The sequence below is a fragment of the Cryptomeria japonica genome, chromosome 2 (assembly GCF_030272615.1).
Source record: "Cryptomeria japonica chromosome 2, Sugi_1.0, whole genome shotgun sequence".
NCBI classification, from domain to species: domain Eukaryota; kingdom Viridiplantae; phylum Streptophyta; class Pinopsida; order Cupressales; family Cupressaceae; genus Cryptomeria; species Cryptomeria japonica.
In genome coordinates this window covers 433,738,152-433,758,320 of record NC_081406.1, presented here as the reverse complement: position 1 = coordinate 433,758,320, position 20,169 = coordinate 433,738,152, and the positions used below count along the sequence as shown (strand labels likewise).

Sequence of the window (20,169 nt, the reverse complement as noted above, 5' to 3'; positions counted from 1 at the left end):
ATAAACAAATTGTTTTAAAAAAGCATAGAAAAAAAAATTAAAAAACTTACTTGGAATCTGATTTTCCCTTCAAATCCCCTTCAAATCCCCTTCAAATCCACTTGGAATCACTCAATAACCACCCCAAATCACCTTCCAAGCCTTCCAAATGAGTTTCCCCCTTCTCAGCCCAAAACACAATTGAAAAACAAAAAAACAAATTTGTTTTAAGCCGTTTTCGGCTGTATACAAAACACGGGCGAGTTTTTGGCAAAAACTCGCCAAAAACTCTGCGAGTTTTTGCCAAAAACTCTGCGAGTTTCCTGGCGAGTAGAAGTCGTTACTACTCGCCAGGGGCAAAAACTCGGCGAGTTTTTGTGACTCGTCGAGTATTCGGCGAGTTTGTCATCTATGGGATAGACTATGAAGAAACATTTGCTCCTGTAGCCAGATATACCTCAATAAGGGCTATACTAGCTATTGCAGCAGCAAAGGGATGGAAGGTACATCAAATGGATGTAAAGACAGCTTTTCTTAATGGAGAGATATCTAAAGAAGTATACCTAGAGCAACCTGAAGGGTTTGAGATCCATCATACAGAATCTCATGTGTGTAGACTCAAGAAAGCCCTATATGGGCTCAAATAGGCTCCCAGGGCCTGGTATAAAAGAATTGACACATATCTATCAACACTAGGCTTCTCTAAAAATGAAGCGGATCCGAATCTCTACTACAAACAGAATAAAGGTGATATGCTAATAATGATTTTATATGTTGACGATTTATTAATCACAGGAGAGGATCATCTTATAGATCAATGCAAGAAAGAGCTATTCAAAGAATTTGATATGAAGGACTTAGGATTCCTTCATTATTTCCTAGGGTTGGAAGTATGGCAGAATCCTGACAATATTGTTCTAAACCAAGGCAAGTATACATTAGATATTCTGAAGAGATTTGGAATGCTCAACTGTAGACCTATGACCGCTCCAATGGAAACCAATCTTCACAAACTTAAAGAAGCAGCAACAGAATCACCTTCAGTTGACCCTACTCTATATAGGCAAATGATTGGGTCTCTTATGTATCTAGTAAATACAAGACCAGATATCTGCTATGCAATAAATGCCTTTTTGAGTCAGTTTATGTGTGAGCCAAAGGAAATACACCTAGTAGCAGTAAAACACATTATGAGATATTTACAAGGCACCTTAAACCTTGGTCTCAAGTATAAGAAAATTAATCTTAATCTACACGGATTCTCAGATTCAGATTGGGCTAGAAGTGTGACTGATCGAAAAAGCACCTCTGGGTGCTGCTTCAGTTTGGGATCAGCCATGATATCCTGGATCAGCAGAAAGCAGTCTTCTGTAGCGCAAAGTTCCACCGAGGCCGAATACACTGCAGCCTCCATGGCTGCCCGAGAAGCAGTGTGGCTTAGAAAGTTGCTTGTGGGATTGTTTGGCAATCCGATGAAACCTACTATCATCCATTGCGACAATCAAAGTTGCATAAAACTTTCAGTGAATCCAGTGTTCCATGATAGATCCAAACATATTGAGATCCCATACCATTATGTACGAGACATGGTAGACAAAAATGTGATCAAGTTAGAATATGTTAATACTGGAGATCAGACTGCAGATATTCTGACCAAACCACTTTCCAGAGTGAAGGTTGATCACTTCAGAAAGGGTTTAGGTATGATAGAAAGGTAATCTGCTTTGTAAATAAGATGTTGAAAATGTAAACTTCTTTTGTCATGTTGAGACATTCTGGGTTTTACCCCCTGTGCTCATATCTAAGAGGTGTCGATCTCTCAGATTATGAACACTTGTATGCAGACATCATAAGGTGACGATCTTATGATTCTCAAACCAGTTATCATGTTAGATCTCTGGTATGTCATGGATGTACCATGATGCTGTTGTGATAAAACATTTGAATGAAATGTTTGTGCACATATCACAACCTGGATAAGATGAGAACTTAACCATCCTCATATGTTTATCCTCAGTATTGCGTGTTTAGGCAATACTGATATCACGTGTTTAGGTGATATCTTGTCATAATAAAATGATGAATCTATTATTGGTGACACTCTATGTCACATACTTAGGATAATGTTTTATGTTTGTATCCTATGTTCTGTTGGTACTTCATATCATATGTATAGATGATATATATTCTTGGAGACTGACACTGTGAAAAAGAAATGTGATGCAGGTTACGTTATCTTCCAAAAGCTAAGAGGGAGTGTTAAAGCATTAGTAGCCTCTGCAAGATAAGACCCTTCTAACTTAGTAATCTCCTATGTTCTGTTCGCTCATTTCATGCTTTATGTTTTGATCACAATCATGATATTAATATTGGATTAGATTTACGACCTTCTTAACTATGTTAAGCGTCAATCTATAATACTATCGGGCTATTAACCCGATAGCATATTAATGTCGATTCATATTGGCATTAATATGCTATCGGGGTATTAACCCGATAGCATACAATACTAACAACTTTTGTTATTGTTTATGTTATTAATCCATATGCTTTGATACCGATTCATAATCGGGTATGTTTTATCTGTAACAATTAACATATGATATCGATCAGATATGATTAAAACACTATTGTCATTAAGCACTATTATCATCAGCAATTATACCGATTCATTATCGGGCATAGTATAAACGCTGTTATCATTAATGACACCGATTCATTAGCGGGCATGATATAAACGCTGTTAAGATACCGATTCATTATCGGGTATGTCTGAAGCACCGATTAATTATGAATTGGTTAGCAGGGGTCACGACCAAGTGACATCTTGGTCGGACATGTCTAAAAGACATGTCCGATCAAGGTGCCACTTGATCGTGGCCACCCTACTACTTATACAACATTCCAATCAAAGGAGATGTCATTGAAATCGATAAATGTTCATTCTCCTTACCTGCAGTAAAAGTGAAAGATTACAATATTAGTATCATTGACATAATATAAAATTCAAATACACCATCCTGCATATAACCTGTCCATTAAATTGGAAATTACAATACATTTACAAAAGGCATCTTAGGGATGTCCTAAAAACCCCTGCAGACTGACTTCTTAATCATGAAATAAAATATTTGCCTTTTTTTTTAATTTTAAAAACTCTAAAATTATAACAGTACTGCAAAGTGATTCAGCTCATACAATGAGTATTTGTATGATGATTTTTTTAGTGATCCTGGTCTTTCGCATGCTCCCTGCAGCAGCATGCTTTGCCTCTCATACAATAACTACCATAACAATTTAGCCATTGCTTTTGCTGGACCTTGGGATGCTGCAAAACACACCAGAAGTTACCCTTCTAATTGGCCTGGTGGATTTCTGCAACAACAGTCCAACACAATGATTAAAGGGATTACAGCATTGTTGCTAGGACTTGATGTGCTATAATAAGGCTCATGATTCCCCCACTATATCAGCATTGCAACAACACACTGATTCAGATTTTATTTTTAAAATAGCATCATATTTTTTCCCTGTAAACAGTAAACATACTGCAACACAAGTTTTTAAAGAATGTAGTACGGATTTATCATCAACAGCTCATTAGTATCATCCTTAGTTGCTGGTTCCAGTATGGGTGCAGGTACCGGAACCTGGTACAGTGCTATAGCAAAAATAAATTTTCTTGCATATGAGTACAAGAATGTATATATGTATATGCACGCATGCATGTATGTACACATACACACACACACACATACACATATAATATGTATTAAAATATTTAAATACCTCAGTTTGCAAAAATGAAAAAAAATCATAAATTCATAATTCAATGATTTGTCAAATGTCAATACACAATAAAAATTACAATCAATATTTAATAATCTCCATATTGCTCTTCATCAAAAGCATCAAAATCTAACATTTGGTTTAATTTCACATGAACCACAATGAGTTACAATGCCAGTTCCACAAGCCATGTCAGTACAAGCTGCCTCATCTAAAGATATTTTTGACAAGTTGTGCAACAATAATGTCTAAGTCAACATACTCAAGAGTTAGATCTTGATTCCTCATCACCTCCTCATTGTAATCAAGTTTCTTATGTGACAAACCTTCATGAAATGTGTCAATTCCATAATTTTATCACTTAACAGCAAAATTATGTACACGTGTTAATTTGTTTACAAAAAAGCTTTAAAAATACTTTTTTTTTTCTGGTTTTTTTGTGCAGTCTTTGGGTCCCCCAAGGTTCACCTAGGTTCAGCCCAAGTTCACATAGGGTTTCTCCTAGGCACCTCAAGTTCCTTTTAAGGACCCACAAGGAACTCAAGGTGCTCGGAAGGGACCGTAGGCAAACCCAATGGGGAACCAGCATGGGACCAAAACCTTAACTGTATCCACAAGGGTACGGAGGAGGTGGGTTAGAGGACCCTGAGAACATAGGTGTCATCTAAGTAACAAGGTTTGAATTCGAATTCGAATAAAATTCGGATGAAATTCGACAAGGTAAAAAATTCGAAAAAAAATTCGACAATAAATTCGCCTTATATTTAATTTAATTTTTAAAAATATAAATAATATATCTATAAAATAACTAAATAAAATATAATGTCATTTGTAAACCATAATTCTATAAATATATTATTAAAAATTAAAAATTGCATCATATAACTTTATATACAAATATTTTTAAAATGTTTAATTTTATATATATATATATATATATATATATATATATAACATGATATTAATCTTGAATATATAATACTAAAAATTAAAAACATTATAATTTAAATATGTTAAAAAGTTTAACTTTAATTTATTAATATATATGTAATAAATTTGATAAATTTTATCTATTAAATGGTGAATTGAACGACACTTTTCATTAGATTTGGCCAAATTGTGAAGCGACCACCCTAATACAGCCTTCTCATATTCCTCTTGCTTAGAAACTGATTGGCTATTGGAAGTTCCCACTTTCATCAGCGACTTTTATCTCACCCTCCTCCACACTTTACACTTCAAACCCCAACAAGCATACTTTACCTGTGTCGGCAAGCACATTCATAGTTTGCTTCAATTTTGCTAATGTCTTTTATAAACCCTTAAAATTTCAGCATATCTCCTCCTCCAAGAATAAAAATCTAGAGGTGATACTGATTTTAGATGTTATAGAAGCCAAACAAAGGCCGGCCTTTCGATTGAGATGGAGAGCCACGAAAATTGCTATGTGCGGTGATTCGTGATGAAGAGCCTATGATGTGGAGGATATGATGCGCGTATTTGCAAGTCACCATGGAAGCACGACTACCTTGTAGATGATCCACTCTTGTGATCGGTGGACGGAGTTAACTGCACTTCATTTGTTTGAACTGTCAACGATTAAAATGACCCTAGTTTCTAAAAAGGAACCCGAAAATACTGAGAGTGGGGGTGAGGGTGAGCAGTATTTCACAGAATAAAAAACTTATGAGCTAAACTGAAAATTGAAGGACAAGGACAGAGACACAAGATTTATCACGTGGAAAACCCTTTTGGGTAAAAAACCACGGCACTGAAAAACATTTATTAAAAATGGGCACCAACCCTGATACAAAGGTGAGCTACAACTCACACTATGAGCACCAACTCATAACAGAGGCTACAACCTTAATGAGCATCTACCCAATCACACTAAGTACAAGTTCAGAAATTTGAATGTACATGCAAGCTCTTAGTTTTACTCTGAAATGAGTAAACCGCCTATAATGTCATACTAATTGATATTACGACGATTCAGCTCCTTTTAATCTGTAAAGTTCTCTATATACTTGACCACAAAATGCTAAAGTATGTTGCATTACACAGAGTAATCAGACTTTCATTTAGGTCTTCAAATAATTTCTTCTTGAGCCAATACAAGGAGTTTCACAATTCCATACTGATATAATGTTTACAGGTCTGAGGCAGCTGTAAAATATCACTGATTTATCAATACACATTCCTTATTGTCATGAAGTTTGAACTCAGCACAAGGACACCAATATTTCAGCATTCTCATCAACTATCTATTTCTCTTCAACCTTTTATAACATAAAAGAACTCCATGAAAGAAACCGATCCAACGCCACCACAAAATACTCAAAAACTTGAAAATAGCTGCCAACTACATGACCATCTTCAGCACATATTCGTATATCATCTGAAGTATATTTTTAAGCAAATTGGCACAAACATCAGAAACCCACACACCACGTATCTCCAAAGATTTCTGCAGTAAAAATAATCAGCACTCGAGACTCAAAAAAATAAAAACGCCTTTTCTGACTTAAGAATAATGATGAAGAAAAACGCACACCACTTCTGCTACACTGCCCGTTCTGAAAAATACCAACTGATTCGAATTCGCAGACAAAATCCACCAACACAGCAAGCCGACTTTTAAATAAAAACAAAACGCCACATAAAAAATTGACTTGGCATCAAATTTGGTTCCAGCTGCATTCCAAACTAAAGCCACCAAATTTCTCATTGAAATTACGGCACAGAACCACCAAAACGCCTTTCACCAGGGTTGGACAGTTACTGAAAAAGAATAAGCAGAAGCCTGCGAACAGCAGAACAGTTACAGCTTACACTGCGCAACTGGCAAGTATCAATTCCAACTGCATAATATAAAATGTTTTGTCTCAGTCACACTGAAAAATATGAAAACACGACTCCACCTGGGCTTCCACGGACAATGTAACTGTTCTGAACACACTGCCCAAACAGAACAACTGAAAAAGCAGAAGATTTCAGACATCTCTGCCATTACAGACAAAAATATACTTAAAAAATATTGCCACTTGGAGTCATACGAACTCAGAGAACAAGCTGAACAAAAGGCTCAGATCAAGTTGAGTCTGAAACACAGACAGCTAGATAAAGCTGACATAAAACAACACTTAGCGTAAAGATATCCAAAACAACCATCAATGACAAAATATGTTCTACAGTTTCTCACCTCTTCCAAACCTGAACGTAGTTTCATTGATAAAATCCTGAACATGGTTCCATACGAACTTAGGGTGAATTTAAACGATTTTTTTTGGATTATAGTGAAATTTGGAAAATTTCGAACTTTATACATGAAGTTCACCGAATCCTGTGACATAGGGTGTCATCATGCGGCGGGGATTGAATGAGTAGATCAAAATCACCAACAGGAATATTTGGTAGGTAAAAATATCATCTAAAAACAGTAAATAATGGTGCACACGAACCCTAGACTCTACTTTGAACTTTCAGTTCATTCATAATAGATTTCGATTTTCAACTATGATCATTGATATACAAAATTTCAAATGATTACATTTTGATTTATGATTTGACAATGGGCATTGTTTAATTAATATAACTTATTGTTATCATTGATCAATTACCATACTATTCTCTCGGTTCTGTATTTATTATTTAATTTTGGACATTTTGGCTTTTGCATATATATTATATATATATATATATATATATATATATATATATATATATATATATATATCAAGGCTCAAACTTGGGAAGCTGATTTTTTACTTGGTATTGGACTCATTTCTCAAATTTGACAAATTGAAAAGCCCATGAAATATAGAGATTTTTTAGGATTTAAAATGTTTAACATGCAACTTTTAATAAGTAAACTCTAAAGACAATAAACTGATCAAATAGAAGCTACTTTGATCACATACACAAGCTACTTCAATAAACTAATGGAATATTTTTATACCAGAATAATTTTGACTTGACCTATGCAATTAAAGATAGCTATATTCCCAGTCACAAGCACTCTGATAAGTTATCTTTAATTTGAATGTATCAGACATTTACCAATCTAAATGTCAATGCCAGTCAAATTTGCATCCTAATTGGATCTTAACAGTTACTTACATGAATTTAACAAATCAAATTGAAACCAAATATTTATTCATACCCTGCCATAACCACCGAACTCCAGTGCATCACTATCCAACGCAACCCTATATTTTCCAGGTGAATCACAACCAATCTTGTACCTGGGAAATAACAACTTATTACTTTAGTTTGCTACCAACATGACACCTTGTTACCTAAATACTTCAAGGACACAAATAATATGAGCTTTTTCTGATAATCATACTTACTTTCCTGGCCATAGCATATAGCCTGTAGACAATTAAAAGCACTGAAGGAAAAGGAAAAAACCAGAACATACCCAGAGTATGTTTTCTTTGGATGAAAGTTGAAAACAAACACTAATTCTCCTCGTTCAAAAACAACCACCTGAAATTATAGATCCAAACATAACATAATGAATATTTAACATACCATTTGTACAAGGTTTCTTTTATATGAATATAAAATCTTGTTATAAACAAAATGACGGGTAAATCAAGGAAAGGCACTTCTCTAATAATAACTAACTATCTCGGTTCCAAGGAAACAACCATCCACTTACCAAGTAATCGAGAACTCCATATATTCTTTGAAATAAGAGAAATCAAGAACTCTTTTTAGACAAGAAAAAACATGAATAACAATAAAGAGTCCATGCACCAATTTTATTTAAACTTTTATTTAGAGACTTTGATCCAAGTAAATTACACAAGCCACAATACTCTTAGAAGCATGTGTCGATAAGTAAATACCAAAATGCAACCAAATATTACAAAAGAACTTAAGGGTATTGTTATAGTAATGTTTCTAACAAGTGCAAAATGAATTTGATGATTATGAACAATTGGGGTTCTACAATTTTTCCTTCAAATAGATTTTATCTTTGTAATAGAACCATTTTATATGGCATCACTTTCTACGGACCTAATTATCCTACATAATTTTCAAGCACCACTGATCCTGCAAAACAAATTCTTTCTCATCTGTTTACCATTCAGTACGTATATGTCTCCTATTTGTCTTGTGTGTCACTCTCTCATGGTCATTTTAAAGTACTTCCAACCTACATGTATTGTAGTCACATTTGTTCTGTGTGGTTCATTCGTATGATTTGAGCTCACACCTTGTATGTCAAATTTCATTGTGGTTCTTCATCAAGCATATCCCTCACTGCATAAATTATATGTTCAATTTTCTTGTCATGGCATCATTTTCAAGTTTACCTCAATTTAACCCACTGACTAATAGTTTTCTACATAGTCACCCATTAATGGGGCTGGCAGAGTTTAGTCATTTCTTCCATTTAAGAAAAATGTAAAATGGTTCCCTCGTCCACGTGGCATTCACAAACTAAAATTTTGAGAGAACCTCTCACAAAAGCGGGGACCATTGATTAGGCCCATATTTAGAGGGTCCAAATTCTCATGTTGCATCGCATGATTCATTGCAGGTACATAGTTCCTCGGTGCATCACTCAAGCTTTACTTTCTACATCCACAAACTCAGATCCATAGGGTCCTCAACTTTTGGTTGTGAGAGATATCCATGCTTAGTACTTTTCTCTTTAGAAAGGACTGCTTCAATTGTACCCAATTGTATCTCTGTTAGTAGTCTAATCCCTGCTATGTAGTCCTTAGATGCCCTATTGCCAATGCTAAAATTGGCATAGCAATCAGCAATTCTATTGATTTCTCTATAAAAACGACTGAGAGAAAAATGACCATGTATCCAATGGGGGCTGTGCCTCACTTAGGATATTGTTCAATTTCCATGACATGGAACAACAATTGTGAGCTACATCCAAGATGATCATAGAATATCCTTTAATATAGAGAAGAGATGCCACATTTTGCAGCCAATTGCAATCCAAGGGTGAGCTGCCACCCAGCTTCATTGTAAGACCCAAAAGTGACTTTTTTAGAAGCAACAACAAGAAAGATTTCCTCGATAATCTGGAAGTGATCAGTGATTATCAAGGAAATCTTTCTTGTTGTTGCTTCTAAAAAAGTCACTTTTGGGTCTTACAATGAAGGTGGGGTGGCAGCTCACCCTCGGATTGCAATTGGCTGCAAAATGTGGCATCTCTTCTCTATATTAAAGGATATTCTATGGTCATCTTAGATGTAGCTCACAATTGTGGTTCTATGACATGGAAGTTGAACAATATCCTAAGTGAGGCACAGGAAATCAATGGAATTGCTGATTGCTTTGCCAATTTTAGCATTGGCAATAGGGCATCTAAGGACTACATAGTAGGATTAGATTATCAACAGAGATGCCAATAGAAAGAAGAAGCAACCTAATCTCCAAGTACAATTGGGTACAAGTGAAGCAATCCATTCTAATGAGAAAAGTACTAAGCATGGATATCTCTCACAACCAAAAGTTGAGCACCCTATGGATCTGAGTTTGTGGATGTGGAAAGTAAAGCTTGAGTGATGCACCGAGGAATGATGTACTTGCAATGAATCATGGGATGCAACATGAGAATTTGGACCTTTTCAATATGGGCCTAATCAATGGCTCCCAAGCTAAGTCCCCAAACATTTGAACCATATAAAAATGTACGATTGGTGATTGTATCAAAAAGATGGTGTGGAGGGTATGTCCTAGAAGTGGATATATAAACATTGATGTTCCAAGGCATACGCCTCACAAAGGTACAAGTGACACAAACTTCATACTAAAGGATGGACAAGAAAATTGGATCCCCAAGTCCATGTAGGATGATGTGATCTTTAGAAGTTTCCCTTTGTAGAAAAACTAGAATCTACAGAGCAAGAAAAATTATGACCTTTGTTTTACTAGGGTTGACCACAAGTAGTCAAAGTTCGCAGAAAAGGGCAAGGGCATCAATTTGTCACTATAAGATAGACAGTCTTGTTTAATGCTTTTGAAAGATAAACAATAGTATGGGATGGGGTTTCTTCTATGTCTTATACTAGCAAGAAGACCAAGGGAATAGATGAGTTATTGGTTGTTTAGTCCCTACGGTGAGGTTGGTAAACTCACGGGTAAACAGAGATATTCCACACGTACCAACAACTCATATAACAAGAACATTCATGTATATTAAAGCATAGATAACAATTACAGAACAGCTATGGAAGGATGATATCTTTATTGGATTCCAAATATGCCAATACAATGATAGCGTGTCGAGGTTCCATCCACACATTATATAGACTCGACAGTTGGCCAGGTTGCCAACCGTCACTAACTACCAACTACCCCACGGGAACCTCTCACCAACTCATACATAACAAAACATAAAACACCCCAACCAACTATAAACTAACATGTGTTATTGACCCCTAACATCAGCCCCCCACCCAAAAAGTACTCGTCTTCCAGACGACTAAACAAACAGGAGTTGGAATGACAAAACAGAAAGAAAACTAAGACGTATGAGAGGGAGGAGGCATCCTTGTCGTGGCTGAAGAAGAAGGCTGTCGTCCTGTGCAGAGCTAAAGGTTCTTCTCCGCAATCAGCTGCCGCTCGCGTGCCTTCTTGGCCATGTGTGTCGCCTCCAATAGTTTTTTGTCCTTCTGCTCCATCTGTAGAGTTAGATCAACCACCTGTGTTGCAAGTGCTTGTGCTTCCTTCTCCTGCCTACTGCAATGGGCTTTATAAGTGGTCACCTTTGTCTCCAACTCGACCCTCAAGTTCTTCTCTACTGTGGCCAACTGCGCACACTTTTCCCCTTCCTTCTCCCATTTCTCTACATACAACTGTTGCGCCTGTTGTTCCATCTTGCTTTGTCTCATCTGCAGGTAGACATCTCAGAACAATCCCTCCATACTATGCAAATTAGCCCCGAAGGTGCCAACTCCCTCCACCAATCGTATGTGCTTCCACTCCTGTACCATCTTCAGCGTAACACTGTCCGGCCACCCCCGCTGCTCAAAGTGACGTGCAAACTCCTCCTCACATCCCGAAGTCATGAAGTGCAAGAGCTTCTCAACGGCAGTTGAATTGCCGGCATCCATCCGTCCAGTCAACTGTGCCATACCTCGGGCTATGTTCGATATCCCTCGTAACTCCCCAAAGAACCTGCTGGAGGGAGCCTACTGGATCTCTAGGGTCTGGAGGAGTAATGTGAAGACCTTCCAGTGGTCCTCCAGGCTTGCTATGCTCTACATCAATGAGTTTCGCGTCATGTCCACTTTCCCCAGTCGCGTCATCCTGCTCCTAAGCAGACACCATCTCAACTTAGACCTGATCTATGAAAGGAGTGGCCCTATGCTGTGTCTCGCCTTGGCCAACTGCCATGTCATGGGATGAAGGCGAAGTGGGAAGGTGAGGTGCAAGTGCAAACTGCCTGAGCCACCCATCCAAGGATGCATCTATCTCATCATCTGCCAATGTGTCCAACACCGCCAACTGCTCTTGGCCATCCCCTCCTTCCCCGTTTACCATCAGTACATCCACGGACTCCTTTCCTCCTGTTGTTGCCGTACTACCCTCAATTGCTATGACCCCCTCCGTACTAGTACATGTCGTACCAATACTTGTCTCCTATACGACTACCTTCGGTGCAGCTTCCTCTGGTACGGCTACCTCTTGTACCCCTCCCTCCGGATTATGCTGCATGTCCCTCTCTGCCTTCATACGGTCCATCATTCCTGTGCTGCCTAAGTCACTACCCGTACGGTTTGTTGGCCCAGTAGTACGCTCTGTTGCTGGTACAGTTCGTGATTCGAATACGGCCAGGCCAATCTGTGGCAGCGACATGCATCTTTGTGTTGGAGGCTCCCCTTCGTCAATTTTCCTGAACAGTACTCCTATTGGTCTTACGTCGCCTACCGAGCTAGCCACTATGAGTACTTCCTCTGATACCAAGTGCGTTGAAGGAGGTAATTTGGGGGGTGTAAATTTCACCCGAGTGCTTCTCCATTGTGCTCGCAATCTTCCATGCTCTGGCTGCTCCTCTTCCTCCTCCCCTTCTGGTTGTTGTGACTCCGCTTCTTCTCCAACATTATGTGGTGCCATGCGGAATCCTTCATCTCCACACTCTTGTTCCTTTGTTTCCTCCTCTGCCTCCTCATCTGAGTCTTCCATGTCGCTATCTTCTTCCATCTCAACTACTACGTCAAGCTTCCTCCTCTTCGCTGGCTGTGTGGCATCACCAAGAGTGTCCAAGTGAACATAATAGTACATGGATGGTTTGTTGGGTTCCACCCTACTGCGTGGTTCAAAAGTACCCCACATCTCTAGAGGTACTTGTAAACGTAATGCATCCAGAAACAGACTAATGGCGTGGTGGCACATATAGAATGTTTTATGCTCCAGTTTGAGGAAATCATGAATCCTCTCAGATAAAAGCTGCCCCCAGTTATAAACTTTACCACACTTGATGCCATTCATCAGTCCTATCATCCAAATGGCTATATCAGATGCGGGCTGGCCTCTGTGAGTCAACTTTTCACCAAGTCCATCAACATCCTCCACTCTCCGGGTGCAATGAAAGCACGCTTCAGTCCCCTACTATCAGACCAGACACTCTTCCATTGTTCTTCCGTCAGGTCATCTTTGCATGCCAAGTCCAGCAGCCATTTCTTTTTCTCCTTGGTAAGCTTCTTGGCTGGTTTTGTTGCAAATGCTCCCTTCTCGGGTATACCAAATACACTCCTAAAGTCCTCAGCCTTGAAGGAAACCCGTACTGTGCAGCCCTGGAATTGAATAATGGAGGCTCTTTCGTGGCGGTTGTATCCAGACACCATAGTCCGAAGCACAGGTTCGAAATCCTTGATATTGAATGTCGGCATCTGAATGGCATGATCCACCTGTGCTTTCCGGAGGGAATCCTTTATCAAATGGTCAAAAGGGGTTTCTTCCCACCAAGTACGACATTCACTGCCGGTCACGCTCTCAAAGGCCACATTTTCTGTAGTGATTCCTTTTGGGTCCTTTTGTACTTTTCGCTTGATCTTCGCCTTCTTGTTGGTGCTGCCAGGCTCCATAGCTGTCATGGTGGCACTATGTTTGTTGTGCTGATTTTTCCCTTTGTCTTTTTCTGCATCTTGGCCATTATAACAGTCCGAATTTACTGCTCGAATAGGGTCGCCCCAACTAGTACGGACCATCGTACTAATTTCCCTGCCAAGCCTATGTTGTACAACTTCAACTTGCGCGAACTCTGCCCGCAGTTCCATACGGATGGCACAAATTTCTGCATGGATACCTTGGAATCCTTTATGCAACTAGTCTCTGCCTTGGCCCTCGTACGGTATCGTACGAACTTCTTTCTCCTACTGGTACGACCTTCTCTGCGTTTTTGTACGGTCTTCTTCCTCATGTCCGTACGACCTTCTTTGCGTTACCGTACAGTCTTCTTCCTCCTGTTCGTATGACCTTCTCTACGTTGCCGTATGTGTACACTGTTTGGACTGTCTCTCCTGCGTTGCTATTCGTGGACATTGTACGGTCTTACCATACGCCGTGCAATGATCGTCGTACATCGTACGGATTACTTTGCTCTGCCCTGCTTGCTCTAGCCTCCCTGTCCGTACGCTATACGGATTAAAATGCTCAGGTTGTGTCTCAGCCCCGTCCGTACGTGCAATCCGTACACTGTACAGATTAAAATGCTCAGGTTGTGTCTTGGCCCTATCCGTACATGCAATCTCTACGTCGTACGGATTCAACTCCTTCGCTTTGCATGTTGTCCGTACAACCGTTCCTATACTTGATTTCTCTCCTTCGCCCGTTCTGCTTCCACCACCGTAATATTGCCTATGTTGTGTAAAAATGGACTCCTCGAGGGTTTTTATAGTCATTTGGTTTTTCCAGGGTTAGGGTTAGGCATAAATACTTTATTAATTTTTTATAAAATAATTGCCTTTTTATTAATTGTATTTTTCCCTTACTTAATTCCATCACCTTTGCCTTACATTTTAATTTTTTAATACCTTCTAACCCTTTCCTTATTATTTTTTCTCCATGCTTTCCTTTTCCAACTTTTAGTACCCCCTTCTTTAAAAATTGCTTTAAAATCCTTACCCAACAATATTTCTTAAATTCAATTTTTCGTACCTTCAACTTACTAAGGTAGGCCCGTTTTTGTCGTTCAGTTCTCCCTTTCTGATCTACAAGATAGCTTATCGCCTTTTTTGACACTTGTAAATAACCTTTTCGCTCCCTTAGTTTCCTCTTCGCTATACGGATATTTGCTTTTTTCCTCTCTTTTCCCTTGCCATTCATTGTGATTTCCTTCCACCTTTTATTTGGTCCTTGGTCGGTATCCTCGTCTTCTATGTTCCTCTTCACTCCTGAAGAATCGTCCTGAGGCATTAACTTAATCTCCGAATCATGCAACCACATACATACGTGCGGCATCCTCCTATAGCATTCTTCAGCACAACACGTCCCCACGTACTCCAGATCCCATATCTTATCCACCAATGGAGCAGGTCCCACTCCCTTATACCACCCATCAATGTACCGACCTCCGTACTGTTGGTACCATGTTACCCTTTCTCCGTTCACCTCAGGGGGTCCTGTGGGGTTAGGTATCACCCGATATAATGAATTTGGTCCGGCTCCTAATTTGCCAGGCTGAGAGGCTATGGTGAACAAGTCTTCTATTTTCAACACCATCTTCAAGCAAGGACCTAGGGTTGCCCCGTACTCCTCTAGGTCAAGTTCTTCCTCCACTTCTGTAGGTTCCTCCTTATTTGCATTCTTGTCTTTCCTCTTGGCTTCGGCTTCTTCAACGATATCATATGCTACATACCCCTCTCGAAGACCCTCATATGGGGCCCGCTTCTTCCAATGTCCTGAAATCCGTACCCACACAGCTGGGTCCCCAAAATACGCATTTGTCAGGTGTTTATGGATCCTTGGAACAGAAACACCTTGCCTTGGCACAAATCGTTCTTCCATGAATGTAAGCGGTTTGGTCCAATCTTCATCCCTTCGATAAGGCTCTGCTTTCACCACCGGGTCTTCTTCCACTTCCTACTTTGCCCGATGGTCCAATCTCCCTTTGTAGCGTATCCCAGCATGTTGATCGCTATCACAGGTTTGTTTCATTCTCTATAAACTTTCAGTTTCGAACCATTCACTGGGTCCTGTTGTGACGTTTTCACACATCGCCCCATTGCAAATGGGGACCCATGTTTTTTGCTTTTTAGGGTTTGTTTTCTAGGTTTTTAGGGTTTTGTTAGCTGGCCTTTGCATTTTGAGTGCTGTCGGGGTGATCGCATGGATAAGCAAGTCCGGCTTGAGTGATGTCTGGAATGTCCTGAAATTTGGCTAAGTCTGAAGTCCTGACCCTGAAATTTGGCTAAGTCTGGAATGTCCTGATCCTGAATTTGGCTAAGTCTGGAATGCCCTGATCCTGAATTTGACTAAGTCTGGAAACTGAAAAAAAAAACCTCCAAAAACTAGATTTTGCAATATAACTCTTGGAGGTCTGAAACCACTCTCAAACATCCTGAAAGTATATATGGAATATAACTTAAAGTATAAGAAAGAAGAAACATAGAAGGAAATGTCACTTATAAGAAAGAAGAAACATAGAAGGAAATGTCACTTATACTGATAGAGAGTTCGAAAAGTTATATTCCATAAAAATTATCCTGATAGAGAGTTCGAAAAGTCAAATTTCGCTCCTGTCCTTCTCCAAGGGTCCAGAGCGAAAAGCGCTCCTGTCCCTCTCCAAGGGTCCAAGGCGAATCGCTCGTGTCCCTCACCAAAGGACCAGAGCGATAATGCTTAGTAGAGTCATTTCTGACCTTGTTTGGACGAATTGAGACATCAAAGGCATGGTGAAGGACGAAATGAGCATGATAGAGCATCCAGACTTGATCAAAAACAATGAAATGATGAAGTTTTGCCTAGAGGGTCAAATTCGCTCCTGTCCCTCACTGAAGGACCAGAGCGAAATTCTTCATAAGGTACGATCTGGGCAAAGATCAAGTCAAGTTTATGTTTGAAGGCAAGAAAGGAGGCGAGATGAACCCGTTGAAGACAAATTGAAGACTATGAAACACCAACAAAGGACCTAAATGCCTAAGTTCGCTCCTGTCCCTCAGGAAGGGACCAGAGCGATTTTTGTTATAGATGATTTTCTTGCCAAGTTACAACCGATCCCAAGGCATGGATGAATGGAATGGAACATTGCGAATCCGTTGAATATAATTTTTGAAGGATATGAAGTAAAGTGAAGTCCACAAGAGCAGGATCGCTCCTGTCCCTCTCCAAGGGACCAGGGCGATACAATGAGTATGTTGCCTTTTCCTCAAGTTCAAAACCGTTCCAAGTCAAGAGGAAGGGTGGCAAAGGCGTTTCGAAGCGTCCCAATGAAGAACGAAGTATCCAAAGTTGCTAAATTGAAAGGATTTACACTAAAACACCCAATTCGCTCCTGTCCCTCAGGAAGGGACCAGAGCGAAAATTGCATAAAGGCATAGATTTCGAAAGTTAAACAAGCATCAAGCCACCAAGAGGAATCAAGGGACGTCATTTCACGCATTGAAGGTAATGGCAAGTTGAAGAAAACAAGAACAAGCTCACAATGTTGAACTTCGCTCCTGTCCCTCAGGAAGGGACCAGAGCGATATTGAGTATATTGATCAATTTATGCAAAAATGACGTTAAGACAAGACTTCACAAGGTCGTAAGGGGTTCAAGGTGTCTTTTGAAGGTGGTATATCAAAGTTTGGAACGTCCAAATGTTGTCAAACAAGCTAAAGAGCTCATATCGCTCCTGTCCTTTGGACAAGGACCAAAGCGATTTCATCAAAAACACTCATACTCCTTCAAAGTCAAGGCAAGGCGAGGATGGACAAGGTAAAAGACGCTATTTGGAAGGCAATAAACGATGAACAAAGGTTAGATGTTTACGAATTTGAGCCAGGACATGGAGATCGCTCCTGTCCCTCTCCAAGGGACTAGGGCGATGTTAGCCAAAACACATGATATCCTTTGAAAATCACGTTAAGATAAAGACGCACAAGGTTTTAAATGGCATTTGGAAGATGATACAAGGAAAAGTTCATATCGAGATGGAGAATTTCAAGCGAAAACCTTAGGATCGCTCCTTTCCCTCTCCAAGGGACAAGGGCGATGATACATCCAAAGCCACTCATGCGCACATGCAAGGCGATCTAACTTGAAGGACCCGACAAAATGGTTGATTTGAACGTGGAAATGAAGAAGTTGAACGTGGAAGTTACAAGAATCATGACAAAAATGGTGAATCGCTCCTGTCCCTCTCCAAGGGACCAGGGCGATGAGGTACGTCCACTCCATTTTTGTGAATTTGGCGCTCAAATGAACATTTTAAATTTACCTTAAATGCTAAGATCGATGAGTTTGAAAATCCTATTTAATTAGCATTTAATATGGCGTTTGGCATTTATTAATTATTTTGCCTTGGTTTAAAAATCGAAATTTATTAATTAAAAACAAAAGGCATTTAATAATTAATTAATTAATCATTAAAAAAAATCGAATGGAGCGCTCATACATGGAGGTCGGCCTTTATTATTTAATTAAAAATCGTTTAAAAATTGTTTTATATCACCAAGTCGGCCTTAATAAATGGAGAGGTGCAAGCGCTTATATATGGAGGGTGAAATTGTCATTTTCACATCATCATTTTACCTTTCTACATGCGAATTGAGGAAGACAAAGGTGGTGCGAAAGTGTGTTTGAAGAAGTGCGAATATCATCCAAAGGTGGCGCTAATACTTCCAAGGTGGTGTGATATTTGAAGATCTATATTGAGCGAATTTGCCAAGATTTGAAGGTCACGTTAAAGGCGATATTTGAAGATCACGTCAAGGACAAAGGTGGCGAAATTGATTTCTTGAGGAGATCACGTTAAAGATCATTTATACCTCAATTTTGCCTAGGCGAATTTTGTCCTTTTTGCATTCTAGAGTTAGCTCTCTATCGAGGTATGGCGATTTGATTCTATTGTTTTATTTATTCATCGTCATGGCCTAAATTTTGAATTTTGAATTTTGAATTCCTTGCTCAATCGTTTTATTTTAGGAAATGATAACTCAAAGACTTATCATGAAGTTTCCTAAAATTTACTCTCTAATCTATGTTGTTCATTGCAAAATCTAGCTTCTCATTATGAAATGTTGTGTAGGTATGGCAACCCCGAAGGCGGGAGCATCCACCAGTCGCTCGACTCTCATGAAAGAAGATCAGAAGACCGAAGAAGTGGAGACTAAGATCGTGTCCAAATGGAGCAACATTGGAGATACAAACTTGGGTAACTTTAGCACGAAGAAGTTTCGAGAGGTCCCTTACATTGGCAAGCCATCACCTGTCGCCCGGAGAATAATCGAGAGTGGCATCATTAAGGCGGCCGGCTTTCCTCCAGCTGTTCAGTGCCATGAGTTGATGATCGAGTGTGCTCGTCACTATGATCCACAGTCCAGGACGATCGTGTCCAAGGAGGGAAACACTTTGGCGTACCTTTCAGAGGAAGCTATAAGTGAAGCTTTCCATCTTCCAGAGCACAGGGACATGATATACAAGAGCATAGAAGGAGCCAGATCAATGTACGAAGATGATCCAGATGCTTGTCTAAGCATTATCAATAAGAACTGGTTACTCAAGAGCCGTCCCCGTCTAAGCAAGGTCCCGAACACACCGCACAGGATTGATTTCCAGGAGGAGTACAGAGATTTGATTACCATGCTCAACCGAGTTACAGGAGCCCCTCATGCCTTCTATTTTGAGAAGTGGGTGTTTTACTTCATCCAGGTGATTGTTCAAGGAAAAGGTACGATACATTGGGCTAGGATGATTAGCCATTGCTTGGACGTACAGTTGAGGAGACTCAAGGCTACTAAGTCCTTCCACATGAGTTCATATGTCATTTATGCCTTGATTAGGAGTGTTGAATACGCAGGACTACCTCACAGAGGAATGATTGGAAGAGGACCCGGCGAGGTCAGAGCTTGTGATTCCTATGCCTACTTGCATCATCCGCCAGGGAGCAACTATAAGTTGGTTAATGATACTTTCACGATGAACATCACAAGGACGTTGCAAGGTGGAATTCACAACAGGTTATCTCAGGATGCCCAGGAATTCATAAAGAGGTACGGTGCTTGGTTCATTCAGTTTCCGAAGTTCACTTATATTAGAGTGCATGGATGTCCTTTACCTCCATACATGTTGCCGAGATACCCGACAGACAGAATTGTGTTACTTGAAGTAACAAGACAGTTGGCAGCATATGTGAAGGCATTCAGACACAGACATCAGAATGGAGTTCCAGTACCTATCATTTTGGGTAATTCAGTTGAGGTATGTCCTAATGCTTTA

General features: G+C 39.6%; 1 protein-coding gene across 3 annotated transcripts in view; it reads right to left on the bottom strand.

Annotated features, from left to right (window-relative positions):
• LOC131031610 (1,4-alpha-glucan-branching enzyme 1, chloroplastic/amyloplastic) overlaps positions 1-20,169 on the bottom strand; it is a 203,499-nt gene that overhangs the window by 13,734 nt on the left and 169,596 nt on the right. For all 3 annotated transcript variants that reach the window (XM_057962766.2, XM_057962768.2, XM_057962767.2), the window contains exons 11-12: positions 8,192-8,259; positions 7,931-8,012 (exon numbers count right to left, since the gene is read on the bottom strand). In XM_057962766.2, coding sequence (XP_057818749.2) covers positions 7,931-8,012; positions 8,192-8,259 — 150 coding nt within the window. The remainder of the gene's footprint in view (positions 1-7,930; positions 8,013-8,191; positions 8,260-20,169) is intronic.